General features: G+C 44.6%; 1 protein-coding gene across 1 annotated transcript in view; it reads right to left on the bottom strand.

Moving 5' to 3' along the window:
- LOC146854294 (uncharacterized) overlaps positions 1 to 22,747 on the bottom strand; it is a 215,934-nt gene that overhangs the window by 87,940 nt on the left and 105,247 nt on the right. Inside the window, exons 2-3 of the mRNA XM_085652079.1 lie at positions 17,913 to 18,359; positions 9,550 to 9,687 (exon numbers count right to left, since the gene is read on the bottom strand). Of these exons, the coding sequence (XP_085508205.1) occupies positions 9,550 to 9,687; positions 17,913 to 18,348 (574 nt within the window). The 5' untranslated portion in view covers positions 18,349 to 18,359. The remainder of the gene's footprint in view (positions 1 to 9,549; positions 9,688 to 17,912; positions 18,360 to 22,747) is intronic.

Below are 22,747 nucleotides of genomic sequence, written 5' to 3'. Positions count from 1 at the left end.
GTCATTCTGGAGCCACGTGGCGTCATCTAATCTGAGTGCGAGAGCATTGCTGCAAAATTATCCAGATCCAGTCTAGCAATCAGAGATATTCTAAAGATGAGGTATCTGGACTTAGAAGTATCCATCACAAAGAAAGAAGAAGAAGAAGAAAAAACAAAACAAAACCCATAAGACTCAACATTTGACATAAGTAAGAGAATCATGCGTTTAAGATTCTCCTACTTGGGGGCGTGGTCTGGCCACGCAGGAAGATGGCCGCCTGACGAGTGAGCTCCGCCGCGGGATGGGCTCCTAACGGAAATATCTCACCCCACGTCGGCTTTGGAGTCCTCTTCACATGCCCTGCGACAGTCGGAAGGTGATGGGCGAGATTTGGGCGTGTTTCAGCGATGTGACAGCGAAGTCTCCCTGGGGCTGACCGTCTCGACGGAGCTGTGTGGCGCTGCATGTCCGGCGCAACCTGCCTGACGTATTTCCGTAGGCCGCCTCATCTTCCTCCTGAAGCCGCGCCTCTGTTGCTTACGAAGAGCGCCTGCCCCTCATGAGGCCGCGTCTTTGTTGTTGCTGAAGAGCGCTTGCTTCCTCATGAGGCCGCGCCTTCGTTGCTGATGACGAGCGCCTACCTCCTCATGAGGCCGCGCCTTCGTTGCTGTTATCGAGCGCCTTCCTCATGAAATCACGCCTTCGCTGTTGTTGTTGAGTATCTGCCTCCTCATGAAGTCGCGCCTCCTTCAATTTTGCCTGCTGCAATATTTCTTTCAGAAGTATCACCTGACAGGAGTCATGGTTTTTGACGCGCGGATGGTCTGCTACTGGTAGGATTAAATCCTTCTACAATTTCGTTGTGGCGCTCTTCTCTCCCACCTCATTCAGTCATTGTGCGCCTCATCCTCTGCAAGGTTAGCGACTCTCTAGCAAGTAAAATCTAGGATTCGTTACACTAAACCTGAACTTCCAAACTGAACCTTTTCGCCCTTCCATGAGTTGTTTCACCTTTGCTACAGTTGCAGTTTCGCGTCCTTTGACTTTGGTAACAGATGGTGCTTCATGGAAATGGCTTTCTTTAGCGCAGTCTGTGTGACCCACATAAGAGTGTGCCTTCTTTCAATGTCATTATAGTGCCCTCGTCAACCTTTTCAGTCAGACTGTGTATTCTCTACTTTGATATGGGCCATGACTACTCTGCATTCTGCAGTCTTGTTTATTTCGCTGTAAATGCAATTGTGTTTACCATTGCCATAAGCACGCATATGCTGTTTCACCTATCTCAGTTCTATTTACGCGCCTTTGAGCATAGCGACAGCTAATATTATATTCACAAATGTAATTATACTGTGCTCATGGTTTTGGGGGTTACTAAGTAGTGATTTCTCCTCTATACGATGTACCTTTGCATTTTAGTGACTGGAAATGTGACATAAGCTCTTTTTGAGGTAATTAGAATATTATCATCATACATATACAGTTATTAATTGTATTGCTTTTGCATGTCCTGGTACTTCACTGTATTTTTTGTGATTACATATAAGCATTTCTTAACGGCAAGACGTCCTCACGTATTTTCAAAGTTTCTATCAAATACTCTCCTCAAATGTCTGCTCCTAAGCAAGGAAATAAGACTTCTAAACCACTTCTTTTTGCAGAAGCTCTTAAACAGTCCACCAATATGCCAACAAAAGGCAATGCCTCCTCCCCTTCCGCCTCACATCAGGCTTTGGCCTCTAATGGTGGGCAGGCGTCGGCGGCAACTCTGCAACGTATTCTGCATGAAATATCTGAGGTTAGTCGTCGATTAGATGACATGAACCTTACAATTACATCATTAGCTGAGGAGACTAAATCAATTAAAACAGAAATCACCAGTTTTCATGCGAAGATTGAATCCCTTGACTCTAGAGTTCTGGCAGTGGAGAATCGATTGGACTCCCTTCCAAATAAAGACCGGGACCTTTTATTCTTCCATAGCAAACTCACTGATTTGGAAGACAGAAGTAGGAGGGACAACATCCGTTTTTTTGGTTTTCCAGAGCGCATTGAAGGGCAGAGTTCCAGTGCATTTCTGTGTCGTATACTCCCAAAGCTGACTGGCATTTCTTTCAATCCACCTCTGGAGATACAGCGAGCTCATAGAATTGGCCCTCCACATGGTGATTCTACTGCGCGCCCACGGCCGATCATTGCCTGTTTTCTTCGCCATGAACAAACAAGACAATTACTGTCTGCTGCTCGGCTTCAAGGCTCCTTCTCCTTTGAAGGCCATCGCATTCATATGGCAGCTGATTTCTCCAAGGAAACCAATGAGCGGCGGAAAGCCTTTCTCTCCATGTGACCTCAATTACGTCAGTTAGGCATCAAGTATGGCCTATTTGAGCCTGCTCGTTTTCGCGTTACCAAAGATGGAGTTTCTAAGGACTTTTTTGACCCAGAGAATCTTCAGCAATTTTTGGACTGTCTCCACCCTCAAGATATGGAGGTTTTCACTACATCTTCACAGCAAGCTCAGTCCCAATCACCCTCTAAGTCTTCTACTCCATTGTCAGATCGCAGCAGGCGCCCTCCCAGTAGCCCTCGATCTCGGGGTAGGGATTTTGAACGACTTCATCGCTCACAAGAGGATAGGAAATCTGCAATACAATCGGTTTCGGCTGCTACATTCCCACAAGATTTGCAAAGAGACAAGTCCCGTTCTCCTCTTAAAACTCCTTCAGATGCGGACTGAATAATTCTTTCACCCCTGGAAGCTGTTACCTCCAGTCCTTTTGGCAGTTAACTGTAGACTCCTTTTCCTTGTGAGTCTTGTTTCTATTGTTAATTAATTGCCGCATTTTTGACATGTTTTGCTGTTCTTATAATGTCGGTTTGCCTTTTTCATCTCTTTCTCGCTAGCTTTTAACTTTATTTCCTTTCTCTTTTACTCTACTTTGTCATTTCTCTGCTTTATAATATTACTCTTTCTTCTTCCTGTATTCATTGCTTTCCATGTTACAATTTACTGCATATTTTTTACTGGTTCTGCATTTACTTGGGTGCTTTGGCGCCTAATTGTTTGATTATAGTTTTATTACTATATTTGCACGCTTGCATGTTGGTCTTTGCTTATTTATATGCGCAATGTATGCCTTATGCTCTTAGGTTACTTTACATCCAATTATTACTAAGATCTCTCTTTTTAAGTAATGCTGCTTCTTAATTTCTATTTTGCTCTTTCTACTCTTCTATCGTACTTATGTTCTTTTTCACAATGCTCTTCTGGGCTTTCCTTCTATATTATTATTACCTTCCTAACCCTTTCTCTTTTACTGTGGGGTCTTTTCCCGCGGCGGCGCTCTAGTGCGCCCAGACCCGCGGGTAACAGTTTACGGTTTCTTGATCCCTACTTGCTACTATTCAATATTTTATAGTTTCTTTATTATTGTATCACTTCTCTAAATCTCATCTCCTTTCTTCATTACTCTTCTTATTGTCTCCTTCATGTATCTCACTTAAATCAGAGTATCGTTTCCATTTATTTTATTTCCGTTTCCCCTTCTTTTTGTCATTTCTTTTTCTTTTCCTTTGTTTAGTTCAACACGTTGTTTTGTGCTTCATTCTCCTGTTTCTGATTTTTGCATTATTCTACTATGGCAAAAACACATTCTCTTAATGCAATTACTTGGAATGTACATGGTCTCACTCATTACATAAAACGGAAGAAAGTACTCTCTTACCTTCAGACTAAGCATGTAGATGTGGCCTTGCTTCAAGAGACCCATTTGGATGCTCTAGAATCAGATAAACTTTGTAGAGATTGGGTGGGCAAGGTTATACATAGCAGCATCCAACAAGATGAATCCACGGACGCAAGTCCTCTCCGCAAGTGTGGAGTTGCAATCCTCCTTCGCAAATCCCTTCCGGTCACTGTCTCTAAAACATGGTCAGATGTAAATGGCCGCTATGTATTCGCTAAACTTAAAATTGGAGAGTCTCATTTGTGTAGGGTCTGTTTATGCCCCCACGGGTACCAAAAAAACATTCTTTCTTCAATTATCCCGCCTGCTGCTCGAAATTAATGCATCGCAATATTTGATTGGCGGAGACTGGAATGTGACGCAAGACTCCATTCTAGATAAAACTGGCCCATTAGATAGGGGCAATGCGTCAGATAGAGCTTTGTTAGGTGACATCATATCAGATATTGGGTTGGTTGACCATTGGCGTTTCAGCCATCCAACGGATAAGGAATATACTTTCTTTTCATCGGTTCATGGTACATTTTCTCGTCTTGATTATTTCCTCATCTCACATAACGCAGTTCAATTGGTCACAGATTCCTGCATTCTGGAAGCAGCCTTGTCTGACCACTCTCCGGTTCTCCTTTCCCTTGAACTGGGACTTTCTAGGCCTGGACGTAAGCCCTGGCGAATGAATATTCAACGCCACAGGACTCCTACTGGTAAATCCCAACTGCAATCACACCTTCAAAATTATCTTTCTACTAATCAGGGATCCGTGGCCTCCAACAGGACTCTTTGGGCTGCGGCTAAGGCTACTTTAAGGGGACAATTAATGCGTGATGCAGAAATTGCTAATAAGAAAAATGCAAGGAGACAAGTTGAGCTCGAACATGACATACAAACCTATTCTCGCCTGTACATCACATCTCCGTCCTTACAAAATCGTAAATTACTCGAACAAGCCCGAATGGCCTTAAACAGTCTTTTTACATCTAAAGCAGAATTCGCTTTACAGAAAATGAAAGGTCGACATTACGAGCAAGGGGAAAAGGCGGGAAGGTTATTAGCCGCGCAGTTGCGTCAGAGGGAGGCGTCTATGGCCATTCCGGCCATCAGATCTGCGCAAGGACACTTGTGCACAAAGCCTCAAGACATTGTTAATGAGTTCGCCTCCTTTTATGAATCCCTTTATACTTCTGATACTCGAATGGATTCGGATAAGATGGCAGCATTTCTTGCAAAGGTGCATCTTCCTTCTCTCTCAGCGGATGGTAGAGCCATTCTCGAGGGTGAAATAACCAGGGATGAGGTTGCTAGTGCGGTCGCTGCCCTGCCCTACCACAAGGCCCCTGGAGAGGATGGATTTCCTCCTGAATTTTATCGATGGGCAGGTCACAATATTATTGACACTCTACATGCCGCATTCCAGGAGGCGGATAGTGCATCTTCATTAGGCCCCCTTTCTAACAAAGCTATTATTGTTGTGCTTCCGAAGCCAGGTAAAGATCCCCAGCTTTGCAGCAGTTATCGTCCCATTTCTCTGTTAAACTCTGATATTAAAATCCTGGCTAGTATTCTTGCATCTCGTTTGCGTAAAGTCTTGCCTTCCTTGATACACCACTCTCAAGTAGGCTTTGTACCGGGACGTTCTTCCCGGAAACATCTGCGTTCTCTGGCCCATGCACTGTGGTCGGCTCAACATCTTGCGGACGATGCGTTAGCCCTTTCACTTGACGCAGAAAAAGCGTTCGATCGCATCGAATGGAATTATCTCTTCACGGTCATGGATAGATTTGGTTTAGGTACGAAATTTATTGATAAGGTACGCTTACTGTACAATCACCCTTCTGCCCAGGTGAATTGTGGTGGGTTTCTGTCTGACACCTTTACGATTAAGAGAGGGACATGCCAAGGTTGTCCATTATCCCCCCTTCTGTTTCTTCTGGCTATGGAGCCTTTGGCTGCTACCATCCGTCAATCTGATGAGGTCTTTGGTGTCCCCCTCCCAATTGGACATTCCAAGATATACCTGTATGCTGATGACATTTTACTCACCCTTACTCGTCTTCCTCGGTCGCTCCCTTCTCTTCTTCAAATTATTAATGATTTTTCCTCTTTTTCAGGTTACAAGATTAATTGGGACAAGAGTGAGGCTTTACCCATTTCTAACGGTACCACAAAAGCAGCCATTTATGGATTTCCTTTTCACTGGCAGCCTTCACGCCTCAAATACTTGGGTGTCCTAGTTAATAAAGGGTTACAAGACATGGTTGCAGATAACTTGTCTCCTCTTATCTCCCAAATGCAAAGGGATTTTGATAAATGGAAGGCTTTGGGTCTTTCTCTTTGGGGTAGAACCCAGGCTGTTAAAATGGTTACTCTTCCGAGATTTATATACATTTTAGGTATGCTTCCCCTACAGATTCCCTTATCCTTACTTCGATCAGTAGAAGCCCAGATTAAAACTTTCATTTGGGGTACCGCTAAGCCCCGCCTTGCTATAACTAAGTTAAAAGCTCATCAGTTATCTGGCGGAATTGCCCTTCCATCCATTGAACACTACTCTTTGGCGTTACATATTTCCCAACTCTCATATTTTTTACCTGGTATCAAAGACTTACCACAATGGGTTCAAATAGAACGACATCTTCTATCCTCAGAATCGAATCTTACTCTTCTGTATGGTAGTGGCACTAGTCGTCTTGACCCGAAAAACCCGATATTATCTGCTATGCATAAATCCTGGCAGAGAAGTCATAGATTATTAGGCTCAAATCCAAGAATCCATATCAAGGCTCCCCTATGGAATAATTTGCGCATTCGTATCAATGGTCGTATGTTATCCTGGCCTGAATGGCAAGCTGCAAGTATCCTCTGTCCGGATCAACTTCTGCACGATGGGGATTTTAAGCCATTCTCTCAGCTTAGTGTAGAATTTGATATTCCCCTACATCATTCTTCTAAATACCTTCAGCTTCAGCAATGTTTGAAGACCCATATGGGATCATCACCGTGGCTACTGCAAGACTCCCCTATATTATCCTATCTGCACATTTGGGGGAAATTTAAAGGTGTTACTTCTGGTATATACAAAAATTTTTTGTCTCATCTTTTTTCTAAATCTCTTTCACACGATCTTCAGCATAAATGGCAATCTCGCCTCTCAATTTCCTTTTCTGATACTGAATGGGACTTGCTTCTAGAGAATTTAAATAAGGGAGCCCGAGAATCAAGGCTCAAATTTTGTCTTTTCAAAATACTGCATGATTGGCATTGGTCTCCAGTCAAACTACACCAAGCTGGTCTTCTCTCTCATTCTAACTGCTGGAGATGCTCCAATTCAGGTTGTGATATTACTCATATCATTTGTGAATGTCCTAGTATCCAATCCTATTGGACTTACATTGGTGCTACTTTGAACTCCACTATGCCCCTAAAATTGCCACTCACACCAGCTAACATTCTCTTGCATGATTTACGTCACTCCCCAAAGCTCACGAAACCACAACTCCGCCTTTTTCATACCTCACTTGCTACTGCCAAAATATGTATACTGCGTCATTGGAAATCATCTTTACCTCCCTCTCAGGAAGATTGGTTGGTGGCAATGATGCAAACAGCCTCCCATGAACGCACAATTTATAATCTTCAGGACCAAGCTGACATCTTTCTCCGAATTTGGTCTCCATTTCTTAAATCAAATGCTGCTGAACCCCCTGCTTCCACTTCTGCCCAAGCACATTAATCAGCTTTTACCCTCTTTTGTCCTTTGTTTATCTCTTTTCTTTGCTTTCTTCATCCTTTGCTTCATCCGTTGATACGTTCTTCTGTATTTATCTAATTACTTTTTCTCCGTTCTATTTATTTATATTTTCTGCACTTTTATTTTCTAGGTCTTCCCCCTTTTCTTTTCCTTATAGGTTATTTTTTATTATGTATCATTCTATGTTTTGATCTAATTGTTACTCCAACTAGTATTTATTTATTTAACTGCATATTTATATCGTATTTATTCATCAGTATCTTTTTACATTATTTCTCTCAACATGGATTTATTTTCTCTCTATTATTTATTGTTGTTTATGCTCTGATGTATTTGTCTTATAAAACTCAATAAAAAAATTTCAACACAAAAAAAAAACCAAAAGATTCTCCTACTTATGTTTAGCCAGTGACTTTGAAGCCATTTCAAAGTCACTGGCTGATCTAAAAAGTGTATGAATTAGTGAAATGAATCAGACAGTCTAAAACAAAGATAGGACGAAGTAATTCTGAAGGACAATTTGTTTCAGCAATTTAAACGTTTAAGGGCTGGCACATCCAGTCAAACGAAGAAAAGAGATTTAGAAAGGGAAACTCTGAAATAAAGATAGCCTTGAGCCACACAATTGCTTCAGACTCTGGTGCTTGTGATGAGCAGAAAGCAAAATCGACAGTTAACATATGTTGTGCTGACGAGGCAAACACAGCTCGGTCTGCTGCAGTAGCAGCCACAGACATAAAACAGTAGGGTGACATTTTTGACCCACACAAGAGACTGAGAAAACCAGCACAGCTCTCAATTGTGGTCCATTATAAACAGCGTTTATAAATGGGCCATGACTGAGACCTCTAGAGTTTAAGCTGAACCAAGGCAGTGCAAGTTTCTCACACTGCCTACAAGTGGGTTTGAAAGCAGTTTTATAAAGAAATAAAATAGATGACCACTTACACACTACCTCGTCCTTGTTTCTGTTTGATACTGTTGCAATCCGAGGCTCCACCGCAGCAATGAGTCTGAGCCACTCCCCAAACTAATCTCCATGCTGCTGATAATGTTAAAGACACAATTGATGGACGGAATGCAGAACAAATCAAAACATTCACCCCCCAGTCAAGAGATCTGGGTTAAATCCATCATTCTCTTGCTCACCATGCCACCCCAGTTTAGACCGGGCCATATGCAAATCAGTCTTGACCCTGTGCCTCATGGGAACAGTCCAGCCCGAACTGCCAAGCCAGGTCCCCGAAACCGGTCCTAGGATGCTTGTTTCCAGTCCAGGGAGGACCTGGCTTGGCAGTTCGGGCTGGACTGTTCCCTTGAGGCACAGGGTCAAGACCAATTTGCATATGGCCAGGTCTAAACTGGGGTGGCATGGTGAGCAAAAGAATGATGGATTGAACCCAGATCTCTTGACTGGGGGTGAATGTTATGATTTGTTCTGCATTCCATCCATCAATTGTGTGTCTTTTGCTGATAAGGTTAGGCAGCTTGAGAGAAGCACCTGGATTGGCTGCAGCGGGCTGTCTCGACGCTCCCTCAGGCACTAGGGACCTATACCTGCTCTCCAACCAGCTGTCTAACACAGCTGAGTGGAGAGGTGTAAAATGTGCATGTCAGGCAGGCTGTTGCAAGACATCTGGCCAAAGGGACATTCACAGTTTAAACTAGAGCAGCAACAATGTTCCCTGCTGCCAATCAGCAGCGATGGCCCCACCCAGTACTGCCACTCAGCTAGGCTGAACTGAAAAATAAAATGGTAATCAAATCTCTTTACTACCATTTTATTTTTCTGATGCTTGCTGCACCGTCAGCGAGGAGAGGTGGGGTTTGGGGACACTCCACCGGTCTGCTGCACTTGCCTTGGTCGGTCAAAAATCCCACATTCCCAGATTTACCACTCTTTTGCTTTACCAGATTGACAATTTATTGGCATTTCTGCATCCTAGACCCGCCTCTTAATATTCTTCCTTTGTCATTTTACTAATTTTTTTTTATCTACATAACAAGTTTCAAATCTCAAAAGAACCAGATTTTCTGATCCTACACCCTCCTGTAGAATTTCTGTCTGCTCACCTGACACTATGTCGTCTTCCACACTGTCAGAAAGGCTCAGACCGTGGAATTCCAGGTCCGATGAGTGATTGGTATCATTCCGCCTGCATTCTGGCCCACTGTCTAAACGACCCAACAGCTTCTTTGGATCTGCATCACCTGAAAGATTTATTAGGAATGTGATCTAAAAAAAATCCAGAAAATGTAAAGAAATTCTAACTGTATGAAAGGAAACCGAGGTTAGGTAAGATCATTCCACATCAGGCTGATTGTACCATGTGGTCCCCAAGATTACTTTGGGAGAATTAGCACTTTATAGTGTCCCACATTCATGAATACAGCAGTCATTTATAGACATAATGCCTTTTTTAAATTTGCTAAAACCCTGAAAACATACAGTAAATGGGCTTGGCGCCAACAGTTCATTGCCCATTCTCTCAGGCCAACAAAACTACCATTCTATTTGAATCACAGTAATTTTAATGTCCATTTCACATCTTTCCACAAGTCTCATGTACATCATACTGCGATGTATAATAGAACACATGGCACTATTAAGTTATTGTTCATGGGCTGTAGTCACATACATTTGTCCGCAGCAAATATTGGAAAAGACACTTGCAGCTGACAATCAGTGGTTGGTAAGAAATTTGATTTCTACAGTATTTATGAACCTTTAAGTATTAAAAAAAAGAGAAAATAAAAATGACAGAGTGCTTCTTTGTACATGGTAAAATGCCTATTGATTTGCTTTTCTGGATTGTGAATAAATTGCTTGCAGACACTGGAACTAGTTTGGGTTAATATGTAGTGCAATTAACTTTCATCTGCCATTACATATGAACGAATGGTTAACTAGAGTATACGGTCAGTCTCTAAATAGAGGTTTTGTGCCTTTTAGCATTACAGAACCCCAGGACGTCTACATGCTGCACTGCATATATTAGAAGCTGTAATGATTTCTCAATATAAAGTTATGTTAATGTACTTCCGAAGGACATACCATGCACAAGAAATATTTAACCACAGAAGGGGCTAAAGAGGTCTGAAACAGGGGGGCACCAAGTGATTCTTTGCAGAACTGGTAGAACGGGTGTCTGTTCTGTATGGTAAAGCCATTGTGCCCTGGCCTGTCTGTACTAGGCCAGCCCATTTAGGGGTCCATGGAGTTTATTGGTATCCAGTATAAACCATATGTTGTAGCTGTAATCAACAGTATCCACTATTCTGAGTAGCCATCTTCTGTTGCATGTGCTCATGCAGAGAGCAAATTAACTTGTAGTAAATATTAATAAAATAGTTTGTATTTGCGATGTTCTTCCATTTTCTTTGGATTGTAGTCTGTGGGATGTTACTTGCTCTTTGGAACAGTAGCTGCTCTTCTGGATGGCAAGGTGTATAGTTATGGTAACTTCCTGTTAAATGGTAAAAACTGTAGCTGTATTACCACTATCCCTTATTCTGGTAGCCATCTTTTTTCATATGTTCTTGTACAGACAGCATATTAACATGGACCCAGTCCATTCCTATATTGTGTATAGTCTGGATTTGTGGAGTTCTCCCATTTTCTTTGGATTGCATGCTGTGGGATGTTAGTTGAGCTTGTTCTTTTCAACAGGAACAGCTCATCTGCTGGATAGCAAGGTGTGTAGGTATGTTGACTTCCTTTTGATGGATACAAAATGGAATTACAGCAAAGACTGCATACTTGGAATACTTTCTTCAAGATCTTCCATTGTGTGGCCTGCCCATGCCACTTTATGTTGCCATCGAGAAAAGGAAGGGATATAGAGCTCCATGATATAAGACACAGCCAAGGAACATTTATTTTAGGACTGGCTTCCCTTGCTGGGTATTAAACATGTCATATGCTATTAATTCTCCAGGCTTCATACACCTATCAACTTTGCGACTCAACTTTGCGGATCACTGTTGAGGGGAAATTCGGTATCAGCATTATTTTCTTACAGCAATTTCTGCCACGGGCTTTAATACTTTGCAGCTTTAGTTTGTGGCATCAGAGTTAGCCTCTACAGGGTAGGATGCTACCATTTAGCATGATTAGATGTTATGCATTTTTGGATGAAAAAGGTTATCAAATATCCTAGAAACCAGTGGTTCAACACTGAGGGAACATCCCTCAAGGGCAACTAAAACACTAGACCTGACCAATTTAATAAGCTGTTCACAAATTCTCGATCAATCAGCTTAGTTATGAATTTACAGTTAGGCTAGGTGGTGATAAACATGTTGACTACAACAAAAGGTAACAAATCCCTGAAAGGCCCATAAAGCGAGGCAACAATCTGACTGGTCTCAACCAAACCCACACCCATTTGCTACCTCCATTTCACAGGCCTTTTGTGAGAGACCAAAACATAGGACCATCATGTGGCCCTTAATGTTAGTGTGTTCATGCTCACCGTACACGGTCCCATGTTTAGGATTCCTCAGCAACACATCTATTAGGGTATAATCATGGCCACTTGAATAATGCAGCAGGGGCAGGGCCGAATTATGGGGCAGGGTTGAGTAAATTATGCAGCAAAAAAGGCAAATTCTGCAGTGTAATGTGGCACATTTTTAGCTGGAAATACTTTGTTTTGTAATTTGTACACTTGTTAACACTATCTGGGCACTGGTTGCACCTCACTAGTACTGGCTTATCACCCAAATATTGCAATAAGCAACAGAAAGGTGATCAGTCAATCTTTGCAAAGGGCCTTCCACTGTGCAGCAACATATGTTGCTGCATGTTTACTAATTTTTGAACCATTTGAGCTACAAACATTTTTTGTGAAAACCTGCAGATTATGCAGCAGATGGATTATGTGACAAATCTATATGAAAATGCCGCTGCATCGCATAATTACAGTGGCCCTGGGTATAATTTAACATGTAAACAAGGGTTGAAGTGATTTGTTGGAAGAGTGATGGTGTTGCTACGTATTATGAGCAATACAATACCCACTCCTGCACATTTTGTGGATATTGCAATTTACTTTGGAGTTCCATGACCTTGTAAGGGAACCTGGCTTGTAGTAGTTAACCTATAGGTCCTAAGTTCCAGTCCTAGTGATGTTGCCTATAGGATGCACTTTCCAGAATCGAAAATGCCTCCACCCAGTGCCAAGGAAAGGTCAGCTTCTGACCAGGGAGTCCCATCAAGCAGTCTGCCACTGCTGACCAGTGCATGAAGGGTCCTAATCGTACGAGGCACAGTTCAGCAGCACAAAATTTGCTGCCCGATTCAAACAGGAGCCTCAAGCAAAACGTACACGGTTTCATTTATGTGACTTTACAGCTATAAAGAAACATAAAATATCCGTGGTCATAAAATTAAACATATTACTAATTCTTTTTACCCACTTACAAATACTCCGACCAGGAATTAAAATTACATTATTATTCCCTAAAACGCCTTGTTACCATTAACTTATCAAAATATTGATTTAAAAAACTCCAACTTCTAACCCTTATCTGAAGTCTTGGTTATCAGCAGCATTACATTTCCAGTGTTCTGGACCTGCCTTCAGAAGAGAGAAGGAGACCAAAGTTGCAGCCTTATCCTTTGCAACTATTTGCTTCTAGTGGAATAGAAAGAAACCAGAAAGCTCTTTTTATAAACACTGCTTCTGCTAGGCTCCCTTGAGGTGTGTTTGAATCTCTTCACTGGTGGGAAGAGGATGGTCTCTATCAAGGCGAAGACTTATTGTATGTGTGTAGGCTCAAGTCAATCAAAAACCTTCATGAACCTCAAAGGGAAGTCACTCTAGACTCCAAAGCACCACCAAGAAGAGCAAAGACCCTAACCACCTTGTCACCCTTGGTAGTATGCCTGTTCTGGTCTCCTACTCCCCACATCGTCCTTCCTGGTTCAGTCTTAATATTTAACAGCTGGCCCAACATTCACCTGGTAGGCAAAAAAGGGGGCACCAGACCAAGTCAGTGTGAAAATTAACCTAAAGTAGTAAGCACTGGATTGGCATCGATCAACTTGTCCTTCTGGAGACCTCCCGGCAGGTAGGCTTTTAAGAATAGCTCCATTTTGAACCTTCTAGATGTAAAAATAAATAAGAAATGAGTGAGAGAGTGAGAGAGAGAAGGAATTTGCAGGGGTGGGCAGTGGTGTCCTCTCTGTTCAAATTTAGTTTTTGCTATTTTTAAACAAAATTAAAATATCCAAAATGAATGTGCAATGTGAAATTAAGAACAGACAAAAAAAATACCTACTTAAACGTCTTCTGTATACGAACACTTCATGCATATTATATTTTTGTTTAAACATTTTTTATTGTTTTCTTACCAACAGCCCAATACAATTCCCACAAAAGCACCAGCCGCCAACCGATGAGAAGAACATACGACATTTCAGCCAGTTATGCAGTGGAAAAGTTACGCTTCCCATTCGGGCTTCCCCCTCCCACTCCCTCCCGCCACCCATGTCAGTGTGCCCTCGCCTTCCTGTCCTCCCCCCTGATGTAACCTCCCCCTTTACCATGACGCTTGTAGGGGTATTCAAACCTCTCTCTGTCTGCTCGGGCGTTTCCCGGGTTCAACCGCGTTAAACGTGTCCACCCACCATCATGACCCCCCTCCTACTCCCCGCTTATCGCTGCCTCCTGTCGGTCGGGTATGCTCTCCTCTTCTATGTTTTCTGACATCAGCCCCTGGAGTACAACCACCAGTGACTCCCATGCACGGGCCGCTGCTAACGCATTTTCGTCGTTCCTCCTATGCGCTAACTGCGAGCGAAGTGTGCCCTCCGCACCTGCCCATTTCGCAAACGCTGTCCTCCACCTCAAAAAGCTAGGCCCCGCCCTTGACTTCCAGCGCATGATTAGTTCCCTCTTGGCCATAATCAACCCTAAGTCACAGAACTTACTAGTAACCTTCGTGCGGCGGGTGTGGGGGAACCAAAGCAACAGGCAGGCCCCCATCTCAAATTCGATATTGCGATCTGTCACATGGTTCAAGCAGTCCATGACGTCTTCCCAGTAACTACCCAGTGCCGCGCAAGACCAAAACATATGGCGAAAATCAGCCCCATCTCCCCCACATCGCGGACACTGAGAAAGCGTGCCCCCAAAATATTGCAATATCTTAACTGGCGTTAGGTATGCTCTGTGCAGTGTAAAAAAACTGTACTAGCTGAAACCGGGCATTACGCGTACCCTTCCAGGCCCGCCGCACCAACGCTGGCCATGTCGTCTCGGGGATGGGCTTCCCAAGCTCTGCTTCCCATTTATCTTTCAACGTGACTAGGGGCAGCAAGCGCTCTGTCGACAGCCTCCGATAGAAGCAGGTAATAGCCTTGGACGTGCCTGCGGCCATAACCACATATTGGCAGCCCGCGGCGACTGGCGGTTCCGAGAGCCCCGCATTCCAGTGCTTCTGGAGGCCCACTACAAGGGCAGCGTGAAGTAAATAATCTCCCCGTGGGAGCCCATAAGAGTCCTGCAGGTCCTGGAAGGGTAGGAGCACCCCCTCCCTGTATAAGTCGCCTACCACTTGTATGCCAAGATCCTCCCACGCGGCCAGTCCCGACCAATCACCCCCATGTGGGAGCGCCGTGCACATTCCAAGGGGGATCTCCGGGGCATAAGGGTGGACAATGGCGGCCCTCCTCTGACACCGGTTCCAGCACAACCGAAGGGTTCGTTCCTCAAGAGTGAGCTGGGCTAGGTCCATCCGCTGTTGGATGACAATAAAAGCTAGCACATGGCGAGGAATTAGCCTGCCCTGCGGGCCCTCTGGGCCTCTATACTCCCTTGCCACCGCCTGTGTGAGCCATTGCAGTTGTGCTGCCAAATAATATCACTCGAAGTCCGGGACCGCCAGGCCCCCTCCGCTCTTGGCCGCCGTAGTGTGGACAAAGCTACCCGCCGCCTACCCGAGCCCCATATAAAGCCCGCAGACAGTGCTCGAAGCCGCTCAAAAAACGATGCCGGTATCCATATGGGCAATGTACGAAAAAAATACAGTAGGCGCGGCAGCGCCACCATCTTCAGCAGCGCTACTCGCCCAGCACTCGATAGTGGGAGCGTGCTCCAGAAACCTATGCTGCCGCTCAAGCCCCGGATTGCTCTACCCACGTTCCCTTCCAGCAAATCAGGCTGGGTATGATAAATATTGACTCCCAGATAACGCAGACAGCGGTCCTCCCATCGTATCACTCCCAGCGACTGGGGGGCCTGTCCATTAGGCAACAATGGAAACAAGCATGTCTTGCCCCCAGTTGACCTTGAGCCCCGACAGGCGACCAAAGACATCCAACAAGGCGGTCGCTCCATGCAGTGCGCCCCCTGCGTCTGCCAAAAACATCAGCAGATCATCTGCATAAAGGGATATATAATGGGCCTCCCCCCTGAGCCATAATCCAGCATAGGAGCGCCCCAGTCGGGCGTGAGCCGCCAGTGGCTCAATGGCCAAGGCGAACAATAATGGGGACAGCGAACAGCCCTGCCTCGTCCCCCGTCGCACCCGGTAGGGAGCGGAGATGGTAGTTCCCGTCTTCACGCGGGCTGTGGAGTCATATAGCAAGGTGGTCCAGCGCACAAAGCCATCCCCTAGGCCAAATTCCTGTAACACTCGAAAGAGGTATGGCCATTCTACACTATCAAAGGCCTTTTCTATGTCGACCAAAAGCGTCAGGGCCTCTGGGTATGCCTCTCGATCCACCCCCATTACCCGCAACAGGCGTCGAACAGAAGTTGCCATGCTACGTCGGGGAATAAAGCCCGCTTGATCCGGGTGTATCAAGGCGGTCATGTGAGTCAACAAGCGTGTTGCTAATATTTTACTCAGAATTTTGTAATCCACCGTTAACATGGAAAGCGGGCGATATGCTGCCCGAACATTAGGATCCCCTCCGGCTTTCAGCAGGGGCACGACCATCGCCTCTCGTGCGGAGATGGGCAGACGCCCAACTCTCCAGGCTTCACTATAAAGGGCTTGCAGCTGCGGGGCCAGTAGCTCCACATATGCCGCGTAAAACTCGACGGGCAGCCCGTCCGTGCCCGGGGTCTTCCTGCGAGCCATGTGTTTAATCGCGGCGCGGATCTCGCCCAATGATATGGCGTCCCCTAAATCTTGCTCCAGCTCCGGGTCCAGGCGGGGCAGTCGAGCCGCCAGCAAAAACTCATCCAACTCTCCAGGCGCATCCTGCATCGTGCTATCATACAACCCCTCATAGTAACTGAGGAACTGCCTATTAATCTCCGTCTGGGAGTAAACCGGAGTCCCCCCCGCCACGGCCAAGGAAAGTATTGGGGTACCTCGGGTCGTTGGGGTCGCCAACCAGGCCAGGAGGGATCCCACTTTATCTCTCTCCGCATGCGCCCGAGTAAGGTATTCCTTATGATCGAAGCAACGAAGCCTCTCCACTCGCACGGCTACTCCCTCACGCGCCGTAACAACCGCAGCCAACATTTCCTCCCCTGCCTGATTCGCGCATTCGGCCGTGCGCAGTTGGGCCTCCGCTCCCTCTATGTCCCTTAGCAACATCTTCCGAACCCCAGTGGTGGATGATATGCATAACCCCCTAATAACCGCCTTAAACGCGTCCCATTCCAATGCCCTACTGGACGCTGTTCCTGTGTTAGCCGCAAAATACTGTTCTATGCAACCGCTGACCTCGGTCCGAAACACCTGATCCTCCAGTAGCATGGGGTTTAGACGCCAAGTAGGGATCGCCTGCCGCTGCCTGGTCCATTGTAACGTCACCAGACAATCATGCATATTATATATATTTACTGAGCAAAAATAGAGATCAAGGGGTCTACTGGAACCTACATAAAACCTAAAAATACTTTGAATAGAACTCCTCAGTTATTAACCTAACCCTAACTCCTATCCCAGCCATCACCCCTTTACATTATATCATCCAGATCATTAACGTTTACAGATAGGCTATTTAATACATACCGTAGGGTGCACATTTATTGTTTGCACAGCGTATGTTAATGACTTGTATCCTGCTTTAGTAATTAGTATATGTCCTTTTTGGGATCCCCATGATAACTATGCCACCGTTTGACTAAACTATACTAATATGCCAGTAATAAAGTCCGTGCTCTTTACTCTTACTTCTTACAAGTGTAAATTGTTCAGAGGAGGGAAAATATACCAATAGGGAAACTAATTTCCCAATGAGATTTAGGAAGAAGGAGTTTATTTCCCAGAAATGCTATGCAAATATGAGTGAACTCCAAGTAAGTTTATAAAATAACTTCAACAGCTGTGACTGTACTTTTCACAGGAATTACTTTGTTTGGGTAATTCAAAAGCATATTTTTCACTGTTGGCCTGGGATGTCATTTTGAATATCCTGCACAGGCCACAAATCAAATCACTAAAACAAAAAGGCATTGAACCCAACTCACCTTCTTGCTTGAATGCACTCTCTACAGATGTCTCCGACTCCACTGTGCCCCTTTCCTTTTTCATCCCCAGTTGCTCCCCTTCCTGAATAGAGCCAGACTCCAACTTTTCTCCTCGAATACACGGAGGTATCATCCTTTTACAACCAGCTTCTTGCTTCTTTTTTCCCTCTACTTTGGTATGCTTGGAATCGGAAGTCAATCTCATTGCCGGACGAATCTCTCTTGGGGCTTTTCCACCATGTCCATTCAACGGTTCTACCATTTTCCCATTCTTTTCATACTGTACCTGGGTGTGGCGGTTTTTGATAAGCTCCTGGAATTTGCTGTCAGATAATTTTCTTTGGGCAAATGCCATAAGGAGCCTAAATTCCACACAGTCTTCGTCAGCATCGTCCAAGAGTATCTCCTGCATGCCGGTCTCCATCTCAGAATCCATGTTGGATACCCCTGTGAAAACAAGCAACATGATACCTCAACAACCAATCGCTGTAGGAGTGTTTTGTTTTAGGCCAGAAACGGTCTTCTAAGATGTGGATGACACAGCTGTAGTGGAGCAGTCCCTCTACCTCGGTCTTCGATATCAAGTGACTGGTCAGAAACCACCTGATGTATTGTTTCTTCCTGAAGCTTGACCCGTTTAAACATCTAGCAGTAACTAGCCAGCCCAAACTTATTATCCTGATAGGCTGAACTTTTACAGGACTATCAAACCCAGTCATCTTCAAGGACAAGCTGCAAATACTTCGACTGAGCCCTCTGCTTTCAACCAATTAGCTCCTTAAGCCTGAAATGTTTTGCCTGAAAAGGATGTAAAAAAATGGATTTATCCAAACAGTCTATCTCACATTACTGAACGTCATACAAGCCATATTGTAGGTCTCTTGAACTACGTACAAAGCCCAACGATTGTGGCGTCCCTACAGTGTATCAAAGACTCCCCACTTCTGCTTGTTAATGGTACTAGACGCTTTACCTATTAAAGGCCACTTAGGTCTACTCCCCCTGCTGGAAGCCAGTGCATGGGATGAGATAGATCAGATTTGTAGGTAAAGCATGCTATCTAGGACTGCACAGTAACAGTTGTTTCTTAGCTTCAGAGACCCACCTCCTGCCCATACGAGATATAGCAGTTCAAAATCTATCACACACTTTCAAAGTAAATGGGACCAACTACACCAATTGGTTAACTGTTTATGCTTAGAAATAAGTCATTGGTCCTCTTTCCTTCGCATCTTCTTGCGTTAACCAGAGAACTGATCCTGCTGACACTGGGCTACTGCAGGCCCACAAGCTCAGAAATTGCAAAGGATACAAAATCAAGCAGTGAGAATCACCTCAACCTCAGGAAATCTGACCCCCATCTCACCTGCCCAGCAGAATCTGTACTAGCTCCCGGTAGGGCACAGGATCAAATGTAAGATTCTATGTATCATGCACAACGTTCCTCACAAATCTGGCCCAAACTGACTTCATAGGCTGGCTTCACCAAACCAACCAAGATGGAATCCAAGATCAGTCAACACATGCCACAGGGACTAAGGTAAGACAAATCACTAAAGTTTCTGGGTGCATGCTTTTGAACGGACCTGATCCTCACCTAGAGAAATCAAGAGGGGTATTGCCAATTCCGGAAAGACTGCAACACCGTTCTGTTCACTTATGCAGTCGATTGGTGTCCTAGCTCCTAAACCACTTGTTAAAATGAAGTAACTTCATCACACACCTGGGTTCTCACACAGTTTAAACAGTCTGCGAGTTCTTCCTTATTTCTCAGACCATTTATTCATCCCTACCCAGATGTATTCTTCCTGTTTAACTTACCTTATTGTTCCGGTCATTTCCTATCCTCTTATAGTGCTCTGAAATGGCTGTTCAGTAACATGCAAGTGCTTCATAAAACTCCTTGAAGAAATACTACAACAGGTTCTCGTTACTTTCCGTTAAACTAGGTCACCAAACCTTAATAATTGGTCACTTGCACAAGACTGATCGCCTGTGCCTCAGTGTAGTGTATCTACCCTCACTAATGGTCTACTATGGAATCTCACAAAGACTAGTCTAAACTCACCGCTTCATTTTACGGCGCGTACACAGCAATTGGAGTCCTATCCGAATACATTTATTGGACAGTTTGATTAAGACGGATCAGTGGAGCCTCGTGCATATATATCCTTAACCACTGGAGTTTTATGAATACACTTCAAAGTAAGCACACGTATAAATGTTACCTTTAGCACAAAGCATCATTCAAGTATTTCAAAATTTATAACGACGGTATCCACAATAAATCATATATCGACAAAACAGTCTTAAAAATGTGTGCAAACAAATGTGGCAAACTGATTCTCAAGTGATCTATGATGGACACCACTAAATCAATTTTACATTATCTTTACTATTCCTTAGCGTAGCGATCATGCTCAACGTACATGTTCCAGTGTTTAAGATGCCCAAGTCACACACACACACACACACACACCTCTTAGATCAAATTTAATATGCACTCTTTAGCTCCACTAAACCGCATTGAGTTTGTGTCTCGATCATTGGAAGTACACAATTACTGAACGAAACCCAAAGGGTCAAATGAACAAAAGTGAGGCTGGAAAGTCAGACATGCTAATCTATGCGGAGTTATAGAGCGCATGGCTACACAAAGGCTTACCAGCACTTACTGAGAGCCAGCTAGCATGCAACTGCAAGGACAGACCTGATTATACCCTTGCAAATAACCAGGTTAACATTTTTCTGGACCATAGCTCAGTTTCGATTCTCAGCTAGAAATCTATACAAGAGTTCTTTTGTTTGCAGAAGACAGGGGTTCACAAAGAGTTTAAGACATACCAAGAATCTTATTGAGCAGAGCGCTCCTCCACAACTAACATTAATAGCATGAGACACTTTGCAACAAATTTGAGTCTATCGCAGTTTCTTGTTCGTCGCATACTGTTGGGTTGTTTTTTTTCATTTAACTGTCCCCCATCACTTTGCACGTTCACTTGTTACAGGAGCTCCGCTGCAGAATATTTTAATCATTCACTGATATGTTTGATAAAACTGATCTCCTTTTACAAGATACAGCGTGCTTTCTTTTACTCATTGATTGTGGTATACATCAATCTATATCAGCAAGTCATTTAAACAACTATTTAACTTATACTTCTGTAGAACACACTGGATTTAAAATATTGACTGACCCAGTTCCACCAGGGGTTCATGGGTCTGCTCCTCTAGATTCAGTATATTTGTATAGCGTCCAAGGCAGCAGGCTTTGTGAAAGGGATATCACGGAGCAGAATTACAAGTCCTGGTAAAATCATGATAAAAACATCTTTATTTGCAGTTCTTATGTCTGAGCCATAAGTCACTGAAATGTTCAGTTATTAGCTTACAGAGACGTTTATTGCACCATACTATTGCTTTGCTGGAGAGCAAGACATTGAAGAAGTCAGTTTTTAGGTCTCGCCTAGCTATTGCGTTTACGCTATTGCGTTTACGCAATCGCTATGCGAGACTCTAGTAAGAGGGGCATTTCAAAGTGCTCCCAAAGTGGATTGCATGGCGAGCACACGCACAATCACGTGCATCGTGCCGCCATGCAATCAGTTTGGGGAAGCACTTCAGCCCACTGGCGCGTGCACGTGTAGCCACAGCCTCGGCATCATACTTCAAAGGGTCCGCTCCCCCGCCTGGAATGCGCTTCCCGCCCCCGCTTGCCCAGAGATTGTTTCCTCATGGCGCTTCTCACAACTGTCCCTCCCCCACCACAGGGCTAGTTATTCGTGTCTCAGCTTTTCAGTCCCATGTAGGTTTCTCCCAAAGAGCATAGTCTCTGTGACTGGATTGCATCACTGCTTCCACAGGTTGCTTTTCAAGCCCTACTTTTATCTTTTGTGTGAACCTCTCCATTACAGTGTGCTGTATTTTTGAGCCACCTCACTCCTGTACGTCTCGTCCACTGTACTCAGTATTGCTCTCAGTTCCCAGACTTCTGTCCACTCTCCTCTCTCATTCGCTTGCCCATATGCTTCTCTCCATTGCTTTCCTGACCCAGGCACTCCATGTTGCTTCCTCCAGCCTCCCCCGTTGCTTTCTCATCCCTTCCAGAATTTCCCCCTGTTTTTGCATCTTGTCCTGTATTTCTTGGGCATTCCTCTTCACTCTCCTCGTGTTTCTTCACTGTTCGGCCCACCCTCTCCCTTGTTGCTTCCGCTCCTCCCACCATCGTGGTTGTTTTGCTTTTCACCCTCCCCATGATGCTTTGCTGTTCTCCCAACTCCCCCCTTGTTGCTTCTGCTCCCCCCCCCCGCCTACCTGCTTTAAAAAAATACTTTTGCGTGATTTTGTTTTCTTTTTAGTTACTGATCTAACGTGTATCCGTAATTAAAATGCATGGCATTTTGTAAGGGTGTGCATGCGTGGTGTGCGTTACACCTGCAAAATGTTACCTGTTGCTGCTTAAAATGCTTTTTTTTAAAGTATAAATATTAGCCCCACTGCACAGCATTGCAGATCATATGCAGCATTGCTAAAAACCATTGTCAAAGCCAGTAGGACACAAAGAAGAGACCTATTGGCACTGCCAATGCTTGTATTCCACGTTGGCAGCCACTTACATGGAGCAAGGAGTCAGGGTGGGAGCGAGGGGCCTGCCAGGTACACTGGGAGGATGTGGCGCGCACAACAGTTTGTGTACAGGCTCTCACCTTGGGCTGGTGGACGTGGAGAGCGCATGTGTTTACAGGATTGATTCGCTCACGGGAGACACCCCCATGGAACTGACTCACCCTGTGGCACCCAGCATACACGCGTTGGCAGATGTGTGCCAAGGTCCA

This window comes from Triturus cristatus, chromosome 4_1, assembly GCF_964204655.1.
Source record: "Triturus cristatus chromosome 4_1, aTriCri1.1, whole genome shotgun sequence".
NCBI classification, from domain to species: Eukaryota; Metazoa; Chordata; class Amphibia; order Caudata; family Salamandridae; genus Triturus; species Triturus cristatus.
This window is presented reverse-complemented; position numbering and strand designations above follow the sequence as displayed.